Source organism: Varanus komodoensis, unplaced genomic scaffold, assembly GCF_004798865.1.
Source record: "Varanus komodoensis strain SLA01 unplaced genomic scaffold, ASM479886v1 scaffold23, whole genome shotgun sequence".
In the NCBI taxonomy this organism is placed as follows: Eukaryota; Metazoa; Chordata; class Lepidosauria; order Squamata; family Varanidae; genus Varanus; species Varanus komodoensis.
The window spans coordinates 13,060,810-13,078,667 of record NW_025335627.1 but is presented as its reverse complement, the minus strand read 5'-3'; the positions used below and the strand labels follow the sequence as shown (position 1 = coordinate 13,078,667).

The 17,858-nt window shown below is 42.9% G+C and overlaps 1 protein-coding gene across 1 annotated transcript in view; it reads right to left on the bottom strand.

Moving 5' to 3' along the window:
- The window catches only part of BARD1 (BRCA1 associated RING domain 1), a 72,753-nt gene that overhangs the window by 30,814 nt on the left and 24,081 nt on the right, over window positions 1-17,858 (bottom strand). Inside the window, exon 4 of the mRNA XM_044432080.1 lies at window positions 12,886-13,853. Coding sequence (XP_044288015.1) covers window positions 12,886-13,853 — 968 coding nt within the window. The remainder of the gene's footprint in view (window positions 1-12,885; window positions 13,854-17,858) is intronic.

Genomic DNA, 17,858 nt, shown 5'->3' with positions numbered 1-17,858 from the left:
AGGAACTGCAAGATGTTTTCAACAGATGCCAACGCAGCAGCAAATGAGTTGGAGTCTGCAAAAGAGGAGAATTGACGCCACTTCGCTGCGTAAGATCTGCGTGTCGATGGCCTTAAAACAGATTCAAGAATGCGTTGTATGTCCGGATTGAGAGGATTCGATCCCGAGGCAAAGTCTGTCAGTTCCAAGCGAATAAAATGGTGTCTCAGTTTTGTAGCTGGAAAGTCGGGGTGAATGGGTGGCTATCAATACCGAGTCGGTAGCATGGATCATTGGATCCACCAAGTTGTGGGGCTCAATGAAATTAGATCCAGATGACGAACAGCTCCACCCTGTTGCATTATCAAATGAGGCATGGATGGTAGACGGAGAAAGTTGTTGTCAGACAGATGGAGGAGGGTGGAGAACCACACTTGACAGGGCCACCAGGGTGTGATCGGGATACCCGTGGTGTTGTCGTGGATGATCTTCGATACGACCTTTGTAATCAGAGGAATAGGAGGGAAAGCGTAAAAGTTGATGTTGGACCACAGAACCATGAGGGCGTCCTCCGTTGATCCCGGTCTGATGCCTGTCCTGGAACAGAATGCTTTGCATACCCTGTTCTCTTGGGTAGCGAACAAGTCTACGTCTGGATGTCCCCCCAACGCCGAAAAAGTTGATTGCAAACTTGTCAATCTAACTCCCACTCGTGAGTCATCGACATTTGCCTGCTCAAAACGTCTGCTTCCTTGTTGTCGGTACCAGCTAGGTGAACTGCCAGAAGAGTAATGTCTCTCGGGATGCACCAGTCCCAAATCTTCATCAACAGCTGAGCTAGAGGCGCAAATTTCATTCCGCCCTGTTTGTTCATATAGAACACAGCGACCATGTTGTCGGATGCGACCTGCACCATGTGTCGCCATAGTGTCCTCGAAGGATCGGAGAGCTTTGAAAATCGCCAGAAGCTTGAGATAGTGGATGTGCCTGGCTGATTCCTGTCGATCCCAAGTGCCTTGCGTCCATAGTCCTGCACATACAGCACCCCAACCAATCAGAGATGCATTGGTATAAAGGGTCAAAGTAGGATGAGGTGGTCAGAATGGAACACCTACATTCAAATTGTCCGGAATTGTCCACCATTCCAGCATGCGTAGGACAGACAGCGGAAGGCGAATAGGCTTGGTAGGCAAGTCCCGTTGTGGATGAAACATCTAGTTGAAATGCAGCTGAAGTGGTCATAATCGAAGTCTGGCGTGAGGAATGATGGATACCGAAGCAGCCATGTGACCCAGAAGCTTTTGGATTGAGAGAGCCGGAACAGTCCTGTCTCGTCGAATTCGGTGGATCCATGAGTAAAGATTGTCTTGATGAGCCGGAGAAAGGAATGCTCTCGCTAGAGTGGAGTTGAGACACGCTCCAATGATGTTGATCACCTGCGAGGGGACAAAGGATGATTTTTCACGATTAATACACAGTCCCAAATCGTCCAGCAAGAACAAGTTGTATCCACGGCTGATAGAAGACCCTCCCGGGTCTGGGAAACTAGTAACCAGTCATCCAAGTAAGGGTATACTTGAATACCCTGAAGCCGGAGGTGCGTGCAAACTGCGACCATGCATTCAGTGAAGACCCGTGGAGCAGTGGCTAAGTCAAATGGGAGAACATTAAATTCAAATACGTTGGAACCGACAGTGAAACGTAGGAGACACCTATGGCTGGGATGAATTGAAATATGAAAGTAGGCATCTATCAAGTCCAGGGAGGCGAACCAATCCTCTCTCCTCAGCAACGGAAGGATATTCTGAAGCGTGGGCATCCGAAATTTCTTAGGCTTGATAAACCTATTAATGTCCCGAAGGTTCAGGATTGAACGGAGACCACCATCCCATTTAGGGACTGTAAAATATCTTGAATAGAATCGTGAAGTCCCTCAGAGCATGAAATCTGTCGGATCGCTCCTTTACAAAGTAGTTGGATAACTCCGTCCACTAGCGCTGGTGAGTATGGTGTAAATCAGATCGGACCCGATGGAGGAACGGTGTCGAATTCTATTCTGTATCCAAGCTGGATGATGGATAAAACCCACCTATCAGATGTGATGGACTCCCAAATGGGGAGTCGACTTTGCAGTTGATCCCCAAACGGGAGAGGGGAAGGTGGGAGCAGGAGAATAGGAGAGGTTTGCCAAACCCGTCAGCGTTGACGTTTGTCAGAGTCATAGTGACAACGACCCTGCTGGAACTGCTGTTGCGGGGGCTGTTTCCGACACTGCTGTCGTTGCTGGAATTGTTGCCTCCCTGGGAATTGAGAATACTGCTGGGGCCAGTACGAAGGACGGGACCATGACCAGTTACGTCTCGGCTGGGAAGGAAGCTCCATTTGACGCGCTGTCATCCTTGACTCATGTATGGACTTGAGTTTGTGGTCCGTCCTGGAGTGGAAGAGGCCAGAACCGTCAAACGGCATTTCCTCGATTCGACACGTCAACTCATTGGGGAAATTGCAACTCCGCAGCCATGCATGTCGGCGGAGGGAGATGACACCGACCAGAGCCCTGGAGTCAGAGTCCACATGATGTCTCGCCGTTGACAGTTGCTGTATCGAGACTGCATGGCTTCCTTGATGAAGACCCTTGCTAAGTTCCTTTGCTGGTCCGGTATCGTAGTGATGACATTCTCAAGCTTTTGCATGAGGAAATACTGATACCAGGCCAGCGTTGCCTCATAGTTAGATATGTGGAGCCTGGGTCCAGAGGCAGCGTAGACTCGACGCGCCAACATATCTATCTTCCGTCCCTCTTTATCCCGGGCAGCAGTGTGGCCCTGCGACTCTCTTCCCTGAGAGGACTCGACGACCACCGAGTTCAGTTTTGGGTGGTGCAGGAGGAATGGTATATCCTGCTCCCGAATCCAGTACATCGCCTCATACCTCCTCGATGTCGGTTGCGGTTGGGTGGGCAGATCCCAAGGCTGCACCATGGCCTGGCGTAGGGTGGTAATCAGCGGTAGGCTAATAGCTGCTGATTACTCGCCTCGGACAATGTCATAGAACTTGTCCGTGCTGGGATCGATTCGGTGTTGTGCTTCGATCTCCAGCGAACGAACAAGCCTAGCCATCAGTTCCCCGAAGGTGACGTGGGGTTCCTCAGGCGATCCCGGACCCTGAGTGGTGATGGCTACATCAGGGGAAGTTGAATCCACTTCGAAGTCATCCGATTCGTACCCATACTGCATTGGGCTGCTAGAGGATGAATCCCCTGGAGAGGCGAGATGCCCTGCCCTCAATGGCCTGGAGGTAGATGGGTCTTCTCTTGGTACCGGAGAGCACACCAATGGGTAATAGGCAAAGGATGAAAAGTCATCCCAATCCCTGCGGTGACTGGTATATTGGGGTTGATCCCATTCTTCCAAGGGCTGCTCCGGAGAATGACGTCGGTGCCTATGTTGGGATGATACTGGTCCTGGTTGCGGCATCGGCGTCAGAGAATGTGCCGTAGGTGGTGAATCACAAATCTCACCATCCGATATTGATTTGTGGAGCGGCACGTCAGGTCGCTCGGGAGATGAATGCTCTGAGTGAATGACCCGTCTAGGGGAGCCTGGAGGCGTCACCTGCATAGCGGTCTGCAGGGACGGGCCCGTCAGCGTCAGTACCATTGTGGCCGTCAGGATCGATGGTGCGGACGATCCCGAATCACGGTGCCGACCTTGATCCGGCTTCTTTGGTTTATGGGCCATCTTATCCGACCTCTCCTTCCTCGGTTTCTTATGGCCAGAGGATTTATCGGAGCCTCCATGCTTTTCTCCTTTTTCTTGTGGGGAGAAGAAGGAGGTTGCTGGGTCTCCACAACCTGGGCACCATCAGCCGATGGGCGCTGAGGAGGCACGGCAGAAGCCGAAGCACCCTTAGCAGCTAGTTGGTCAGACTGCATTAGGGCCTGGTCCCAGAGCATCTTTCTCAGACGGTTTTCACGATTCTTCCTCTCCTGCTTCGTGAAGGCCTGACAATGGCTGCACTTATCGGTTCTGTGCTCCTCGCCAAGGCAAAGGAGGCACAGATCATGTGGGTCAGCTGGCAACATCTTTGATCCACATTGGGAACATTTGTGGAAGGCCGTCCGCTGCGCCATCGGAGAAGGAAATAAGGAGAGGATAGTGAAGAGGATAGTATTAATCAAGATAATATTTTTGGGTGCTTTTTTTATATAGGAGAGTAAGAGAAGAACTCGAACAGGAAGAGTAACTTGGAACTTGAATAAAACACTAACTAGCAACAAGAAAGATTAACAGTAAGAGTAATACAATACGATAACAATACAAACAAGAGAGAAAAGGCTTGAGGCACAGCGAACGGCGGTCACAAAAGACTGAGAAAATGGCGGACACTCCGCTCTATTTATAGCATTGTAGGAGAGGGGACCAGAGTTTCCTGCCAAAAACTGTTAGCTTTGCAATCTTTCTGGCCTTAGGCACTGTGCAGGCGCAGCACCCTTATGTGTGACGCACAGAGGCCACGACGAAGAAGGTTGGCCAGCATGTACTGCTATTTTATTCTTCCTGGATATTCAGTTCTTCTTTAATCACAAAATTTCTTGTAATGGGGTACAGAGAAAACACCTGGAACCCAGGGTGCTTAAGAGACAAACTCTGGTCACGCAAGGCATGGCAGTCAGGAAGGAACAGAGAATGTTGACTAGGGAGGAAGCATTTAAAGGTAACTAGCAGGCCACAGAGGATTGCCCTAAAGCTCAGCTTAGTGCCTAGGAGCTCCCTGATCTGTTTTTGTTAGCAGGAGCCCCAAGCTGGGTAGCTAGAATCTGAGCCTGCTGAGTCCTGCTGTATTTCCCCTTATGTGGGAATAGAAACTTCCATGGAAGGAGAAGGACTGTTGCAAATTGAACTAAGTTAAGATTTTAGATGGGAAAGAGGACAGCCCCACTTTTACTTTTTGAATTAAAAGTCAAATATGTGGTGATTTGAAACATCTTCAACCACATTGCGTGACACCTCAAAGTCACCCCTGAAATTTCTAATAATTCAGAACAGGTTTATCAGCCACTAAATTAGCAATTAATCAATTGCTATTTTACTGAGCATTTACACTAAAAGGATGCTTCAAAGTAATTTTTTGCTTACCCAATCCAAATGTCCACAAAATTGTTTGCACACATCTTGTGATAAGTTGGACTACATGGTTAAAATACAGGAAGAGGAGGCAAGATCATATCGTTTCTATTTAATATTTCAGCAACTATCTGTATTGAGATACCAGCATTGCTTATCTTACTGGCAGTTACTTGAACTAAATACTTTCATTTCTATCCTATGATAACAGAACAAAGCATCTCCAAGACAAACTGAAGCATGGATGGGAATGCAGGAGAGAAAAACAATCGCATTTGCAAGGGATGACTAGACTTAGCCTATAAAATACATTTGGATGCCAGTGGAACTGGTGCTCACACTGCTACCTAGCCTCCACCTCCATGAATATTCAAATTGTACTTACACATGTTCAGGGCAGTCATGGATGGGACATTTTGGACAGCTTTTATTCATAGGATCATTGTACATGGGGGACGACTTGATGGCACACAACAAGAACAAGAGCTTACAACGTTAGACAGCAAGAATTAAGTTTTTCCTGTTGTGCAGAAACAATGATGAGAATGCTTTCCATATCACACAGGGCAAGGGGACAATAAATGTTTTGAAATCTGGAGAAAGTCTTCCGTTCAGCTGTAACCCAGAAATGTGAGCTGTTTACCCTCAGCTGCTTTTAGAAAATGTCAGTAATGCCCAAAAGGCTGTACAGCATGCTAATATTTATGCTTTTTTTCTCATATCTGCACCTTTAAAAAGCTTTACACACTTTTTCTTTAAGAGAAAAATCTATTATGCATTTAAAACAGAACTGCATGGTGGAATGTGAATCAGGTCCAAGCATCTTGCCATACTTTCCCTGCTCCTCTGCCTCCCAATTCTTCCGGCATATGTATCATGGCTACAGCAGAGGAACAGGACAAAAGAGCTAGAAAACAAATAGAACTCACATCTCACATGCCCTCACAGCTATCATATAAGCTCTCCCCCTTCTAAATATGCCATCACTGAAATTGTCAGGGGACATGCTCCTGGGGTTCTCCACAGGCTTGTGGCCCAACTGGGAGTTCACCCAGAGAAGAGCTCCCTTGCTCTTTCAGGGTTGTGGCTCTCTTTTGGTGGAACTGCTTCTAGAGGCTATGAAGGCATCTCCTGTTTACATTCCATGGGGAGCCTCCTGAGAACATCTTTATTTCAAGACTTCTTTGATCAACCAGCCTTGTTTTCTATTGGTTTTCTGTTTTTTAAAAAATTAATATGGTGTTGTTTTATTCTTTTTACCATTTATTGTTCATCACTCTGGAATCTGTTAAGATATATAACTTATTATTTTCAATATATATACAATTCAGAGCTAATACCAGGCAGTAAATAAGAAATATAGCAGTGAAGTCAGGTCAGGACAGACAAACAAATGGAGGCAGTTCACTTAAGGCAGTGATGTGAGCTGCTCTCGGTGCAAGAAGGGCAGGACATAAATGCCTTTGTAAAAGTCTGAGCCTAGGCCATGAGCTCAGCAGCACATCACACCCCCTTCACTGCAGCCTTTCCATTTTCACCCAAATCTACCTGATGGGGTATAACAGTGAAGAGGCTCCTCTGCTTGTTGGTCATCCCGTTGTGGGCTCTCAAACATTGCAAAAGAAGTATCTAAGGCAGTTTCCCAGGGTGCCTGAGTTCTCAGCATGGACAATAAATACCTTAGAGCAGAACCTGCTCCTTCAACCTTTTTACAGTTGGGGACCATCAAAAATAGGAAAATTTTTTAGGGACCACTGAGGCAGAAATAAAAAGCATTATATACATAATATAGTATTTTGTGTATTAGTTTTTAAATATACCGAAAAAGAAAATCCTCTAAAATGACCAGAAACTGGTTATTTCTATGCTAAAAATGCTAATAGAATGAAATATTGAAATTAAATATTTAATTTAAAATATTTTAAAACTACTGAAATTTTCAGAGCAATATTTCATTCAAATAAGGCTAACGTGAAATCTGCTGTAGCTTTTCAAGAATACTTGATCAAAAATTTACAGTAGCAAAATACAAAATCAATATAAATGCAATACTCTACTCATAGCAAATACAAATTCAAATACAATACTAACAGCAGAGCAATAAAAAATCAAGCCAAATTACTTAGTACAATAATATTCATAATGTTAAATAGTGAAATACAACAAACCCCACCCACTCAAACCCCCATACGCACCAGCACAGACTGGCTGAGAAAACACTCTCCGCACAATCCTGCCTCAGGATTTCCCTTCCCAATATAAAGCACAGAAGAAAAAAGAAAAAGGCCTGGCGCAGCGCGGCTGGCTCCTGCTGAGCGCTCCCTCCCTTCCCTGCCTCCTTGGCCGAGGAAGAGGTGGGGAATCAGCAGTGAGAGCACAGCTAGTCCCAGGCTGGACTTGGCGAGTGACAGTGGCTCTTTCATGGCCCCGGAGGAAATGCCGGTGGACCGGTGTTGGTCCGCAGACCAGTGGCTGAAAGAGATCCTGTTGCTTGCAGTGCTTCCCCTGTAGTGGTCAAGATGCTATGGAGGAATGGAGGCCTTAAAGCAAATCTTCCCTGCCACCACAATAAAGAAGTCTGGGGTGTGAGCAGTGGGTAAGGCTCGCAGTGGGAAGCCCCATCGCATTCCTGATGATGAGCACAGCAAGGTCTGTCGGAAAGAGACTGGGGAAAGAGTTATCCTGGAGAAAGGAAACACAACATGTGCTAGCCCATCCAATTTGGAGCTAACTGAAAGCACCTATCTAATCTTAAAATGGTGTATATATTTATAGCAAGAAGGAACAGCACTTTGTTCTTAGTTTCAATTCACATCCTCATTAGCTGCTGAAAAAAATCATTCATGGCATGTTGAAAACATCACAGAAAGTAGTAAACCCTTCTCAAATGAAAGCAACCACTGGTGGAAAGAGCACAGCATTATGGGAAGTAAATATTAATATTTGGGAATGGCAGGGTGCAATGCTACATTTTTATGGCTTCTGTTCCAAGTCTTCATGGTCATTTTTTATATCTCCTTTACAGTATCTGTTGGAAACTGAAATTATAACTTGCAACTTTCTCTCACTATGGTCTAAAAATGAAGATTTCCACTGAATGGTACTTAACCCTGAAATACATTAAATACAATCAGTACTACAACAACACCTTGGGCCTATCTCAAAGAGAAGAGATATCAAAAAACTACAGTAGAGAAAGAATGAGGTATTTACAAATACATTGTGATCAAAAGATTCCTACATCCACTGCATCTTTATGGAAATGCATGATCTACTAATTAGAGGCAGTTTCACACACAGAAATATTCTTACATAATCTGTCTGCAGAGTAAGATAATATTACATTGATGGAGAAGGAGGCCTTCCTATCTTTCACCTCATTTTAAACTAGAGTCAGGCTCGCTTCACATATACTTTTAGTTATAAGTGGTCATATCCACATGAGAGGATCCCACAGGGTTGTTATATGTACATACAATCAGTGAATCTTGCAACAGTAAGCACAAGGATGATTTCATGCATTTTGACCACCTAATCTTTACCTTTCCACCCACCAGTGTAGCCCATAGGTAAGACAAGCCCACACAACCAGATCCAGAAGCACCGCGGACACATAATCACAAGGAGGTGGTGCCCATGCAGCTGTGGATATAGGAAACAGAAAATCCTCCTGAAAAGGTTGCTCCTAATTGACTTTCATCTTAATTATTTAAGATCTACTTGGTTAGTAGATCAACTGTAAACTGCAGCTTAGTTGCTCTCCTTCTACCTTTTCCTTCTCCAAGGGGGCAGGTTTCCAGGGAGAGAGAAAATTCAGCTTCTGGGCTGTGGGATCCTCATTCCTGTTAGCACATGACAGGTATGGTTTCTTGACCTGGGGATAAAGCTAGATGGGATGACAGGCACTGTTCTTAACCTATGAAATGAGTCTGGATAGTCCAGAACTTCACTCTTTGGGGTGAAATTGCTGAGTTTAATGGAAATTTACACAGATGTGTAGGGCCTGGGATTTCAATGCAGTTGGATGAAAATGTGCAAGAACATGAGAAAATTTCAAAAAATGTCAGGTAGTTCTCCCTCAAACAGGAAAAAACTCAAACATTTAAAAATGACTCTCTAAAAAAGATTGTTAACCATGCCAAAAGTACAGTAAAATGTGAAGGGGAATAGGAATGTTTATATCTGCCCCTCCAACAGCTCAGCACTAGGAAGCATGAAAAACAGAAGCACAAGTTGCTTGCGTATTTACTTTTTGTCATAACTTACAAAATAACTCTGAGGCTAGTGAAGAGGTTATTATCTCAACAGCTCCTACAATAAGCTTGTGCACGAGCTTCTTGCCTTACTCAAGCTTAGAGAAGCCATTGGCAACAACTGCCCTGTGAGTCACATCCAGTAACTATTCTGGGCACTGAATCCGAACTTCTATTCACCCAAAAGAAAACTAAATAGAAATTTTGTATGTATATGCAATGTCAGAAAATGATTGAAAAATTAAAACTGAATGAACAACAGTATTTATGAAGGAAAGTTATAGATTTGCTTTCACTTTTTGCCCTTTAGCAAAATTATACATCAAAAGAATAACACATTTTTTCTGGTCATCAAAGTACTATGATGATAATTATGGAATAATAATTGGCTAATTAAAATGGATGAAGACTGTGACAGAGAACTTACCCTCACAGATGAACCTACTCCCCCAAAAGAAGTACAAGAAGGTCGCTATTTGTATTTAAGTACTTTCATTTTACCTTTAATGAGCATGGTGGGTAATAAAAAAAACATGGAATCCAGTTTACTAGGCAAATGGCTACATTTGCCTCTATTTATTAATGCAGTTCAGCTGCAAACTCATCTAATTCTAGAATTCTTTTTCAGAGTCAATGTGCTTTTAGGATGTTTATTATGAGTGTCAAAGTAGTAAAATGGGAAAGACCTTCCTGCAATTCCAGTTTAGATTGATCTGGAACAACACAGCACACTTAATTTTAAATGCATAGTGTTGTTAATTCTCTCTTTTAAGAGTCCAAAACGTACAACTCATTTAACTTTCATTAAGTTTGGTGTATTAAGTCCTACAAACTAATGGAAATAATATGGATTTATTTGATAATTAATGAAATTCCAGAAGGATTAAGTGTAATTCTCATCTACCCTCCCACAAGACTTTTTCCATTACTTTGACAAATCAGCAAACATAATTGGATGAGAAATTCAGAAAACTTTAAAGGAGAAACTACCAGGAAATAAAAATACTTCTGCTGGTTGTACCAGGTGGTACCTGGATTTCTTTCCACGAATTCGCCTTCATATGCACAGAAAAGAAAGAAGTGTGGCAATAAAAGTATTCCTCCTGCCTTCTGTGAGAATGGAGCAGGATTGTGAGGGAGGAAACATGAATGTATGTGAATGGAGAAGGAATGCATACATGCTGGGGCTTCAGTTGGCATAAAAAGCAACATCCCACAGACACATTCCTGAGTTAGATCACAGCTCCAAAATTACCCATGCTATTTTCCTATTTATTTGGCAACATGCTAGTTGAGCCAGCTCTATTATTTCAGCAAATATAGAGCCTAAGCAGAGGGAAAAAGCTCCTCTAGCACATGGATGCTAAACTCCATTCTGACAGCATTTTGCTAACTGAATGGTCTATACAAACTTTAAATGAATAAAACATATACTTTGAAGTCTGATGTGGTGGCCCTCAGAACCCTAGAAAGGAAACAACAATGCTGTACGAATGGGCTCTGTCATGCCTGCCACAGAAGGCTTGTTCCCAGGGCATCCAGGACTCTATAGAAATGTGACTTTTAGCACACGTACCATTGACCTGGTTCCTAAAGTGCTTTTTCCTCCTTTTTCCTATCTGGTTTTTGGAAAAACACAGGAAAAATTCCATATAACCAAGTTTTGGATGCCAGGATCCTTTAGCAAGTAATTAGATTTAGAGGAAGAACTATGGGATAGGATTCCTAAATAGCTGGGTGTTTTGACAGCTGAGATTTCTAGGAGGAATGCCTGTCTTTTCAGATTGAGGCAGGAGACATGCCTCTGAAATACTTTTTGAACAGAAGTTGGATTTGATTGGTATGAGTAACAGCACACAAACAATGATTTGCATGATTTGCACTCCAGAAGAAAAAACATAAAACCCCTGGGGCCAAAAAGCTTGTGCATCCCTGCCCCAGGACCAGAGTAATTCCCCAGTCACACATTGATCCTCTGGGACTTACTCCCCAAATACAGGCATTGACTGAAAGAGTGTTAGAGAGTTACTTGTCCCAAGCAAGCATGGTAACATTCCCCTCTTAGGTTCCCTCCCTGCCCCCATTTACTGTTTGGCAGTAACTTGTTTGCTATAGTGGCCAAGTCAGGAAACCAGGATTAGTGCTTGTCCTCAAAAATACAAGCCTGCAATTTATTTCCAATTCTCCAAATACAGCATAAAGAATCCTCTGAATGAGGCCATTGTGTCACCTCTGTTTCCAATAAACAATTCAGTCCAGTGGACTATGCAGACATTACTTTGAACTTGTGTGGAGAGGATCAAACATGCTTCTTTTGCATGCATTTAGAGAATTCTCTGAACAGCCTAGACAAAAAGTTCTATTACTTTTTGAGAGACAAAGAATTTAGAAACATAAGGTGATGCATCCAAGGTCAGACAGGAAGAGCAAAGAACAGAACTGTAGATAGATCTTAACTTTAAGCATCCCCTTTAATTGATTTGTAAAGCCAATTTGTTACCTAGTTTAATGTGAATTCTCTTCCCATAAGCTAAATATTGGAACAATTACAGGACTGCTCTCATTTCTCACTCCCATCAGAATTACTTGGTTACTTAAAATATACAAACATATTGCAAACCTGAAGAAGAGGGACACTCATTAGGAAAGAAACTGCTAAGGTAGGTAAGTTGGTTTTCCAGAACAACCTAGCTCAACATCTTCCTTTATAAATATCCCCATGGAAAGAGTCCAGGGATAGTTTGTACACAGCATTTTAATGAAGAAAATGCTGATGTCAATGAACCAAAGGAAAGGCAATTCCCTCCAAGGAGAAGCACTCTCATCAATACCATTTTATCCCCCAATGACTAATTAAATATAACTGATTTCAGATAGGGAATTTGTATGCAATAATACACCATTTCCACTTCCATTTAAAGTGAAAAGTTTGATTTCATAAACTCATGGTAAGAATCACTGTACTAGCTTGACAAGATAAAAGGACGATTAATAGCTACTTATGCTGATCCACATATAAAACAAATAATGACAAATTCAATCAGGCAGTTCCTATGAGGACAGATAGGTACATCCCTGAAGCCCTATGTTCAACATGACAATCTATTCTCCCTCCCTGAGCTACAACATCTGAGTTCTCCCTTTCTTCCTCTTTTCAAGTAGCATATTTGGTTAGAAACTCTCTAAAATCAACACCATCCCAATGTGTAAGCTAGGGGAAGAAAATGTGCATGCATGTCGAATGCTGTTGATGCCAGTGGGTTGTAATTTCCTGGAGTACCTGATGCCCACTAATGCGGTAAGGTTTCCCCACTAAGTCAGATTTGTTGATGGTTTTGACAGAAATCTGAGTGGGACAGGTAAGGGGAAAGATGCATCTCAGCTGCTTTCCCACCTCTGTGCTTGCAGAATGTGAGCCATGTATACACACCCCATACACAGCATAATGCTAGGCAAGGCAAAAACAGAATATTTATATTGCTCTCGCAACTCATTTCCCCCCTGGCATCAAACAAAATGTATCCTACCTCAATAGAAGCGACATGGAGTAAAGTCTCCCCCTTATGATTTCTCTTGGTTGATAGATTATTGGGGAATTTCTTGGTGAAAAGTGCAATTTCTTTGGCTTCTTTTTGAGCCAGATTAGTAGACGAAGTTGATATTTCTGTAGCTATTTGACTACTTGCATGTTGAAAGTCTTTAGAGTTTCTCAGTGTTGTTAAGATACTAGCAGTTGGTGTAAGTGAAGAGAGTTTTCCAAGAGAATTTCTGAGTGACTGCCTTGGGGACTCTTTCAGCAGTGATGCTCTCCTGGAGGTTCTTTGCTCTTTTGTCCTGGAGCGTTTAGCTAAAGATGCAGGAGATTCCATTTGTTGCCTGCCACGCTTTAGCACAGCCATTTCCCTTCCAGAGGGGAGACACTCCTCAGATGTCAAAGGTTCCTCAGCAACATCATGTGCATCAAACAAGTTATCATTGTTGGTCTTTTCCATGGATATTACAGATGCATCACCACCCATGCCAAAGTCATCCTCATGCTGTACAAACCCAACTGTGGACTGGTGCTCAAATGTACTTTTTGGATTAGGACTAGAGATCATCACTGTCTGACTGCAAAAGGACACCACAGATTCCTTGGCTTCACTTGGGTTACCCTCATTCTGGCCACCAACGTTCTCCTGCCTTCCTCTCAGCAAACCCCATTGTTGGTTGAGATCTGTTAAAGTCTTCTTCGTCAGCTGCTTCTTACATTTTGGCTGAGATTTTTTGACCTTTCTGCATGGCTCTTGAGGAGGAGTGGAGGAAATAAAGTCATATGCAGAAGCTGGGAGATGGGGCTGGCTATCCTTGTCCGACACCATCTGCTCTGGCTTCTCTGGCCTCTTCAAAGTAAATCTCATCTTCCTACTACGAGGACTGAACCACATTTTGATTTGTTTCTTAGTTCCTGCCTCATGATCTACTTCTCCTGGAGCAGACAGATTGTCCTGAGTACCTGGCATGGGAAAATGGATTGGAGTAGGTGAAGGAGATGATCAACAGTTATAATAATGTGCAAATCTGCTTATAACTAAAATCATCTGCAGTGCCAAAGTGGCAAAGTTATGCTTGAGTTGACCTGCTTCAGGCAGACGTGAAAAAATGCTCCCCACACCTGATGAAATATCAGCTGGCATGCTAATTGCTTCACCCACTCATTCATGTATAACATCAGTTCACATGGATGCCATTCATATGAGTGCTGAAGTATGCTCACCACCCCCTGCTCCATTTAGTTAATTATTTCTTGGTCTGCGAGGCATTCTTTGCCATTATATTTGAACCAGCAAGTTGTGATTTGCTCCTCCAAACTAAAGAGAGGAAGGAGAAATAGCTCAGTGGTGAAGAACTTTCTTCACCATTATGTCTGAATCCAAACATTGCCACTTTTGTTCCAAAAGGAATGCACAGTCTAAAGAGAGCCACATATCCATGAAAGTCTTGCGACTATATGCACAACTACAGGAAATGGTATTTTGAGAACCCAAGCAATGTGTACAAACTCTTCTCATATTGGCTGGAAAAAATAGACACACAGACACATTACGCTGAGAAAGGTTTTAGCTGCTTAACAACCTGGGAGCATGGACATGCAAATCAAACTGCAATACTTTAAAAAGTGTAGTCCTTTGAGAAAACATAGTTAAAATTACTTCTACTTCACTACATTAAAACCCCAGCTACAATTTTCTTTTCTGAAAATATAATGGATTTTTAACCCTTTCATGTAACTGGAGGGGCAGACTGAGTAAGAGTTCCAGCAAAGGAGGAAATAAAAATCTTTATGATCAACATACAAATGAAAATTTGCAGAGAAAGGTAATACAACACAGAACATCACAACTAGAGCTTTCCTGAGCTCCTTAATGAAACTGAATATATTAGAGTTAATGCAAGGCTCATTTTTCTCCAATTAGTATATTGCTTGAGAGGGGAAGTTGCACCAATGAGTTATTGCCTACTCAAAGAATAAAGTAGCCTCTGGTGACAATGAACAATTAATTTAGATATCAAAGTACTTCAGTGCTTGCCCATTAAAGTGCAAATCCTATTCAGCTTGCCTAGAGCCACAGGACACAACAAAAAGCAGTCCTGGAAACAAGACATTGTTCCATTACCAATAGGCCTTCTTTCCAAATAGGAACTTAGATCTAATTTTAGCATCTACAACAATAGCATCTACAAAGCTTGATTGCCAACAGATTGAGAAAGAAAACATTCTGCAGATGATATTTACCCTTGTCTCCTTTTCTGTTTACGTTTCAACAAGATTAATTGCACAATATTTACCTTGATATAAATATTCACATCCATGAATCAGAAGAGAGAAAAGCTAGCTCAGGGGTGAATATACCATGCTTTTCAGGTTAAAAACAGTTCAGCATTGCTTTTAATTGCCTGCAACATCATAAACATGGATTCAAATCCTTCAGCAAATGTTTGTACAAGTCAAAGAATATGAAAGACATCTTCAGTTTTTACTCATTTAAAAAAATGTTTTTAACTCCTGTTATGAATATAATGACTTATTTGTTTATTAAAAGCTTTTCTACCTCGTCTACCACTAGCATCTCAGAATGGCTTACAATAAAAGTTGTGTCTGCTGACAATGCAGACATCATGCTGCACTTTAAGTTTGGCACAATACCCACTGTGAGAAACTATAGTTTGCAGTTAGCTGACAAGCAGAATAAAAAATTACCAAATACTTTTTGGCCTGATATCTAAATTGACAAATTACACCAACAGGCACCCAAAGGATGCTGCAAGGTAGAGATGGAAGTGAGCTTATGGGGCTGAGAGGACAGAAAATATTTTGGTTTCATATCACATTATAAGCACCCTTGACTAGTCTTATCAAGAGAAAAGTGGGACATAAAATTAAATAACAAAAGGAAAAACTATATGACCATACCTAAACCATGGTTTATTGTTTGTTTATTTGTGTAATTTCTGTAGGTTTGCCTAGCTTGGTATTGTGCCTGGTTTGAGGCTTCTCCACTGGGATGAACAGCAGAATAATAAAAGTTAATGCTAAAATAAGAGATTCCATGGTTCAAGGGATGTAGCTGATGTATGATTGTTTGCTGGTTACACTTTAACCCTGTAATATCCTCCTGCTCAGTGCAGATATGCACAACCCCCTTTGTATTTTTTCATTGTTACCATTTTTATTACTTAGGCCATCTTTAAGTTGAAAGATAAAATATCATATAGCTGCATACACATGCATGCTCATACATATTGTGTGTGTGTGTCTACTTCTGCCATTCTGATACTACAAATGGGACCTGCACTGTTCAAATGCAGAGCACTCCTGTTCAGGGTTCCAGTCCAACAGGCATACTGCCTTGCAGGATATTCCATTCAATTTCCTTTCTTGGTTGTCTGTTTCTCCCACCCCAGGTCAGTCAAAAATTCTTAGATCGCTAAGAAAATTCAGTAAAGATTTTTTGCAGAGCTTATTTCGGCAAATGTTGGGAACTCCCCAAGGCCACTGATATATCCTTCTTGTGAGCTGACAGTGTACTTTTGGCTACACAGGGAAGCTTTTCCACACTAGCAAAATGATACTGCTGCTAGTATACAAATTCCATTTCTCATAAGATCAAGATAATTACACATTCATTCATCAAAAGAATGGAAAAGTGTTCTTTTTTGATTCCAGAATATCCCTCCACACCCTTCCTTCATTGTGCAGATCAGATAAATTTGATTTGAGCTCAATCCTTGGGCATCTGGCTGGTTATGCATTTCAGTACATTTAGTAAATACTTGAAGGCAATTATATTAATATCCCTAGACATTGTTGAAAGGGTCATGGGATAGCTCATACTTCAGCACCAAGGTTGGAAACACAGAAACAGAGCGACTCTGAAGGGGTCTACTGCGCCATCTAGTCTGATCCGGGCTCTAGCTGGCTCCATTCATAACATGCCTGCCATGCTCATGTCCAGCCTAATCTTGAACGCCCACACCAAAGGGGCTTCAACCACCTCCCATGGATGCCATTCCATACCCTCGGGGTCCTAACTGTCAGGAAGTGCTTCCTGGCATCCAAATGTAACCTTGGTTCCTTGAGTCTGGCTCCGTTGAAGCGCATCCTGCCCTCCTCTGCAGGGGAGAACAGGTCTCTACCCACATCCATGTGACATCCCCTCACATACCTGTATGTTGCCAACACATCCCCTCTGAGTCTCCTCTTCTCCAGGCTGTAGAGACCCAGTTCCCTCAGTCTCGCCTCATACGGCTTCCCCTGTGAACCGGCCATGAACCTTGTGGTCCTTCACTACACTGACTCTAACCTGGCTATATCCTTCTTGTAATGAGGGGTCCAAAACTGAATACAATACTCCAGTTGTGGGCGCACCAGAGTCATATAGAGTGGCAGTAATACCTCTCCCAATCTAGAAGCCACACTTCTGGCTATGCAACCAAGGGTGGTATTCATCTCTTGACCACAGCATCATACTGCTGACTCATGTTTAGCATGCAGTTGATCAATCCCCTGAGGTCCCTTTCACAAGTGCTGCTCTCCAGCCACTTGTCCCCTAACTTGTACTTGTGACACCCATTCCCATGCCCCAAGTGCAAGACCTTATCCACATTGAATGCCATCTTGTTGACTTCTGCCCACTTCCTTCTGGATCTGGAGTACCTGCTCCTCAGTTGTGGCCACTGCCCCAGTTTTAGTATCGTCTGGAAATTTCATCAGCAGAATGACCTCTTCCAGGTCATTGATGAAAAGACTGAACATGATCCATCCCAAGACCAAGCCCTGGGGGACTCCACTGGTCACTGGCCACCATCCTGATGATTCGCCACTTGTCCCCCCAGCTTTCAATCTGTCAACCATGCACCAATCCATTGGACAGAGCATCAGTCTATCCCAAAACTCCTCAGTTTCTCCACCAGGATATCATGGGGCACTTTGTCAAAGGCCTTGCTGAAATCCAGGTAA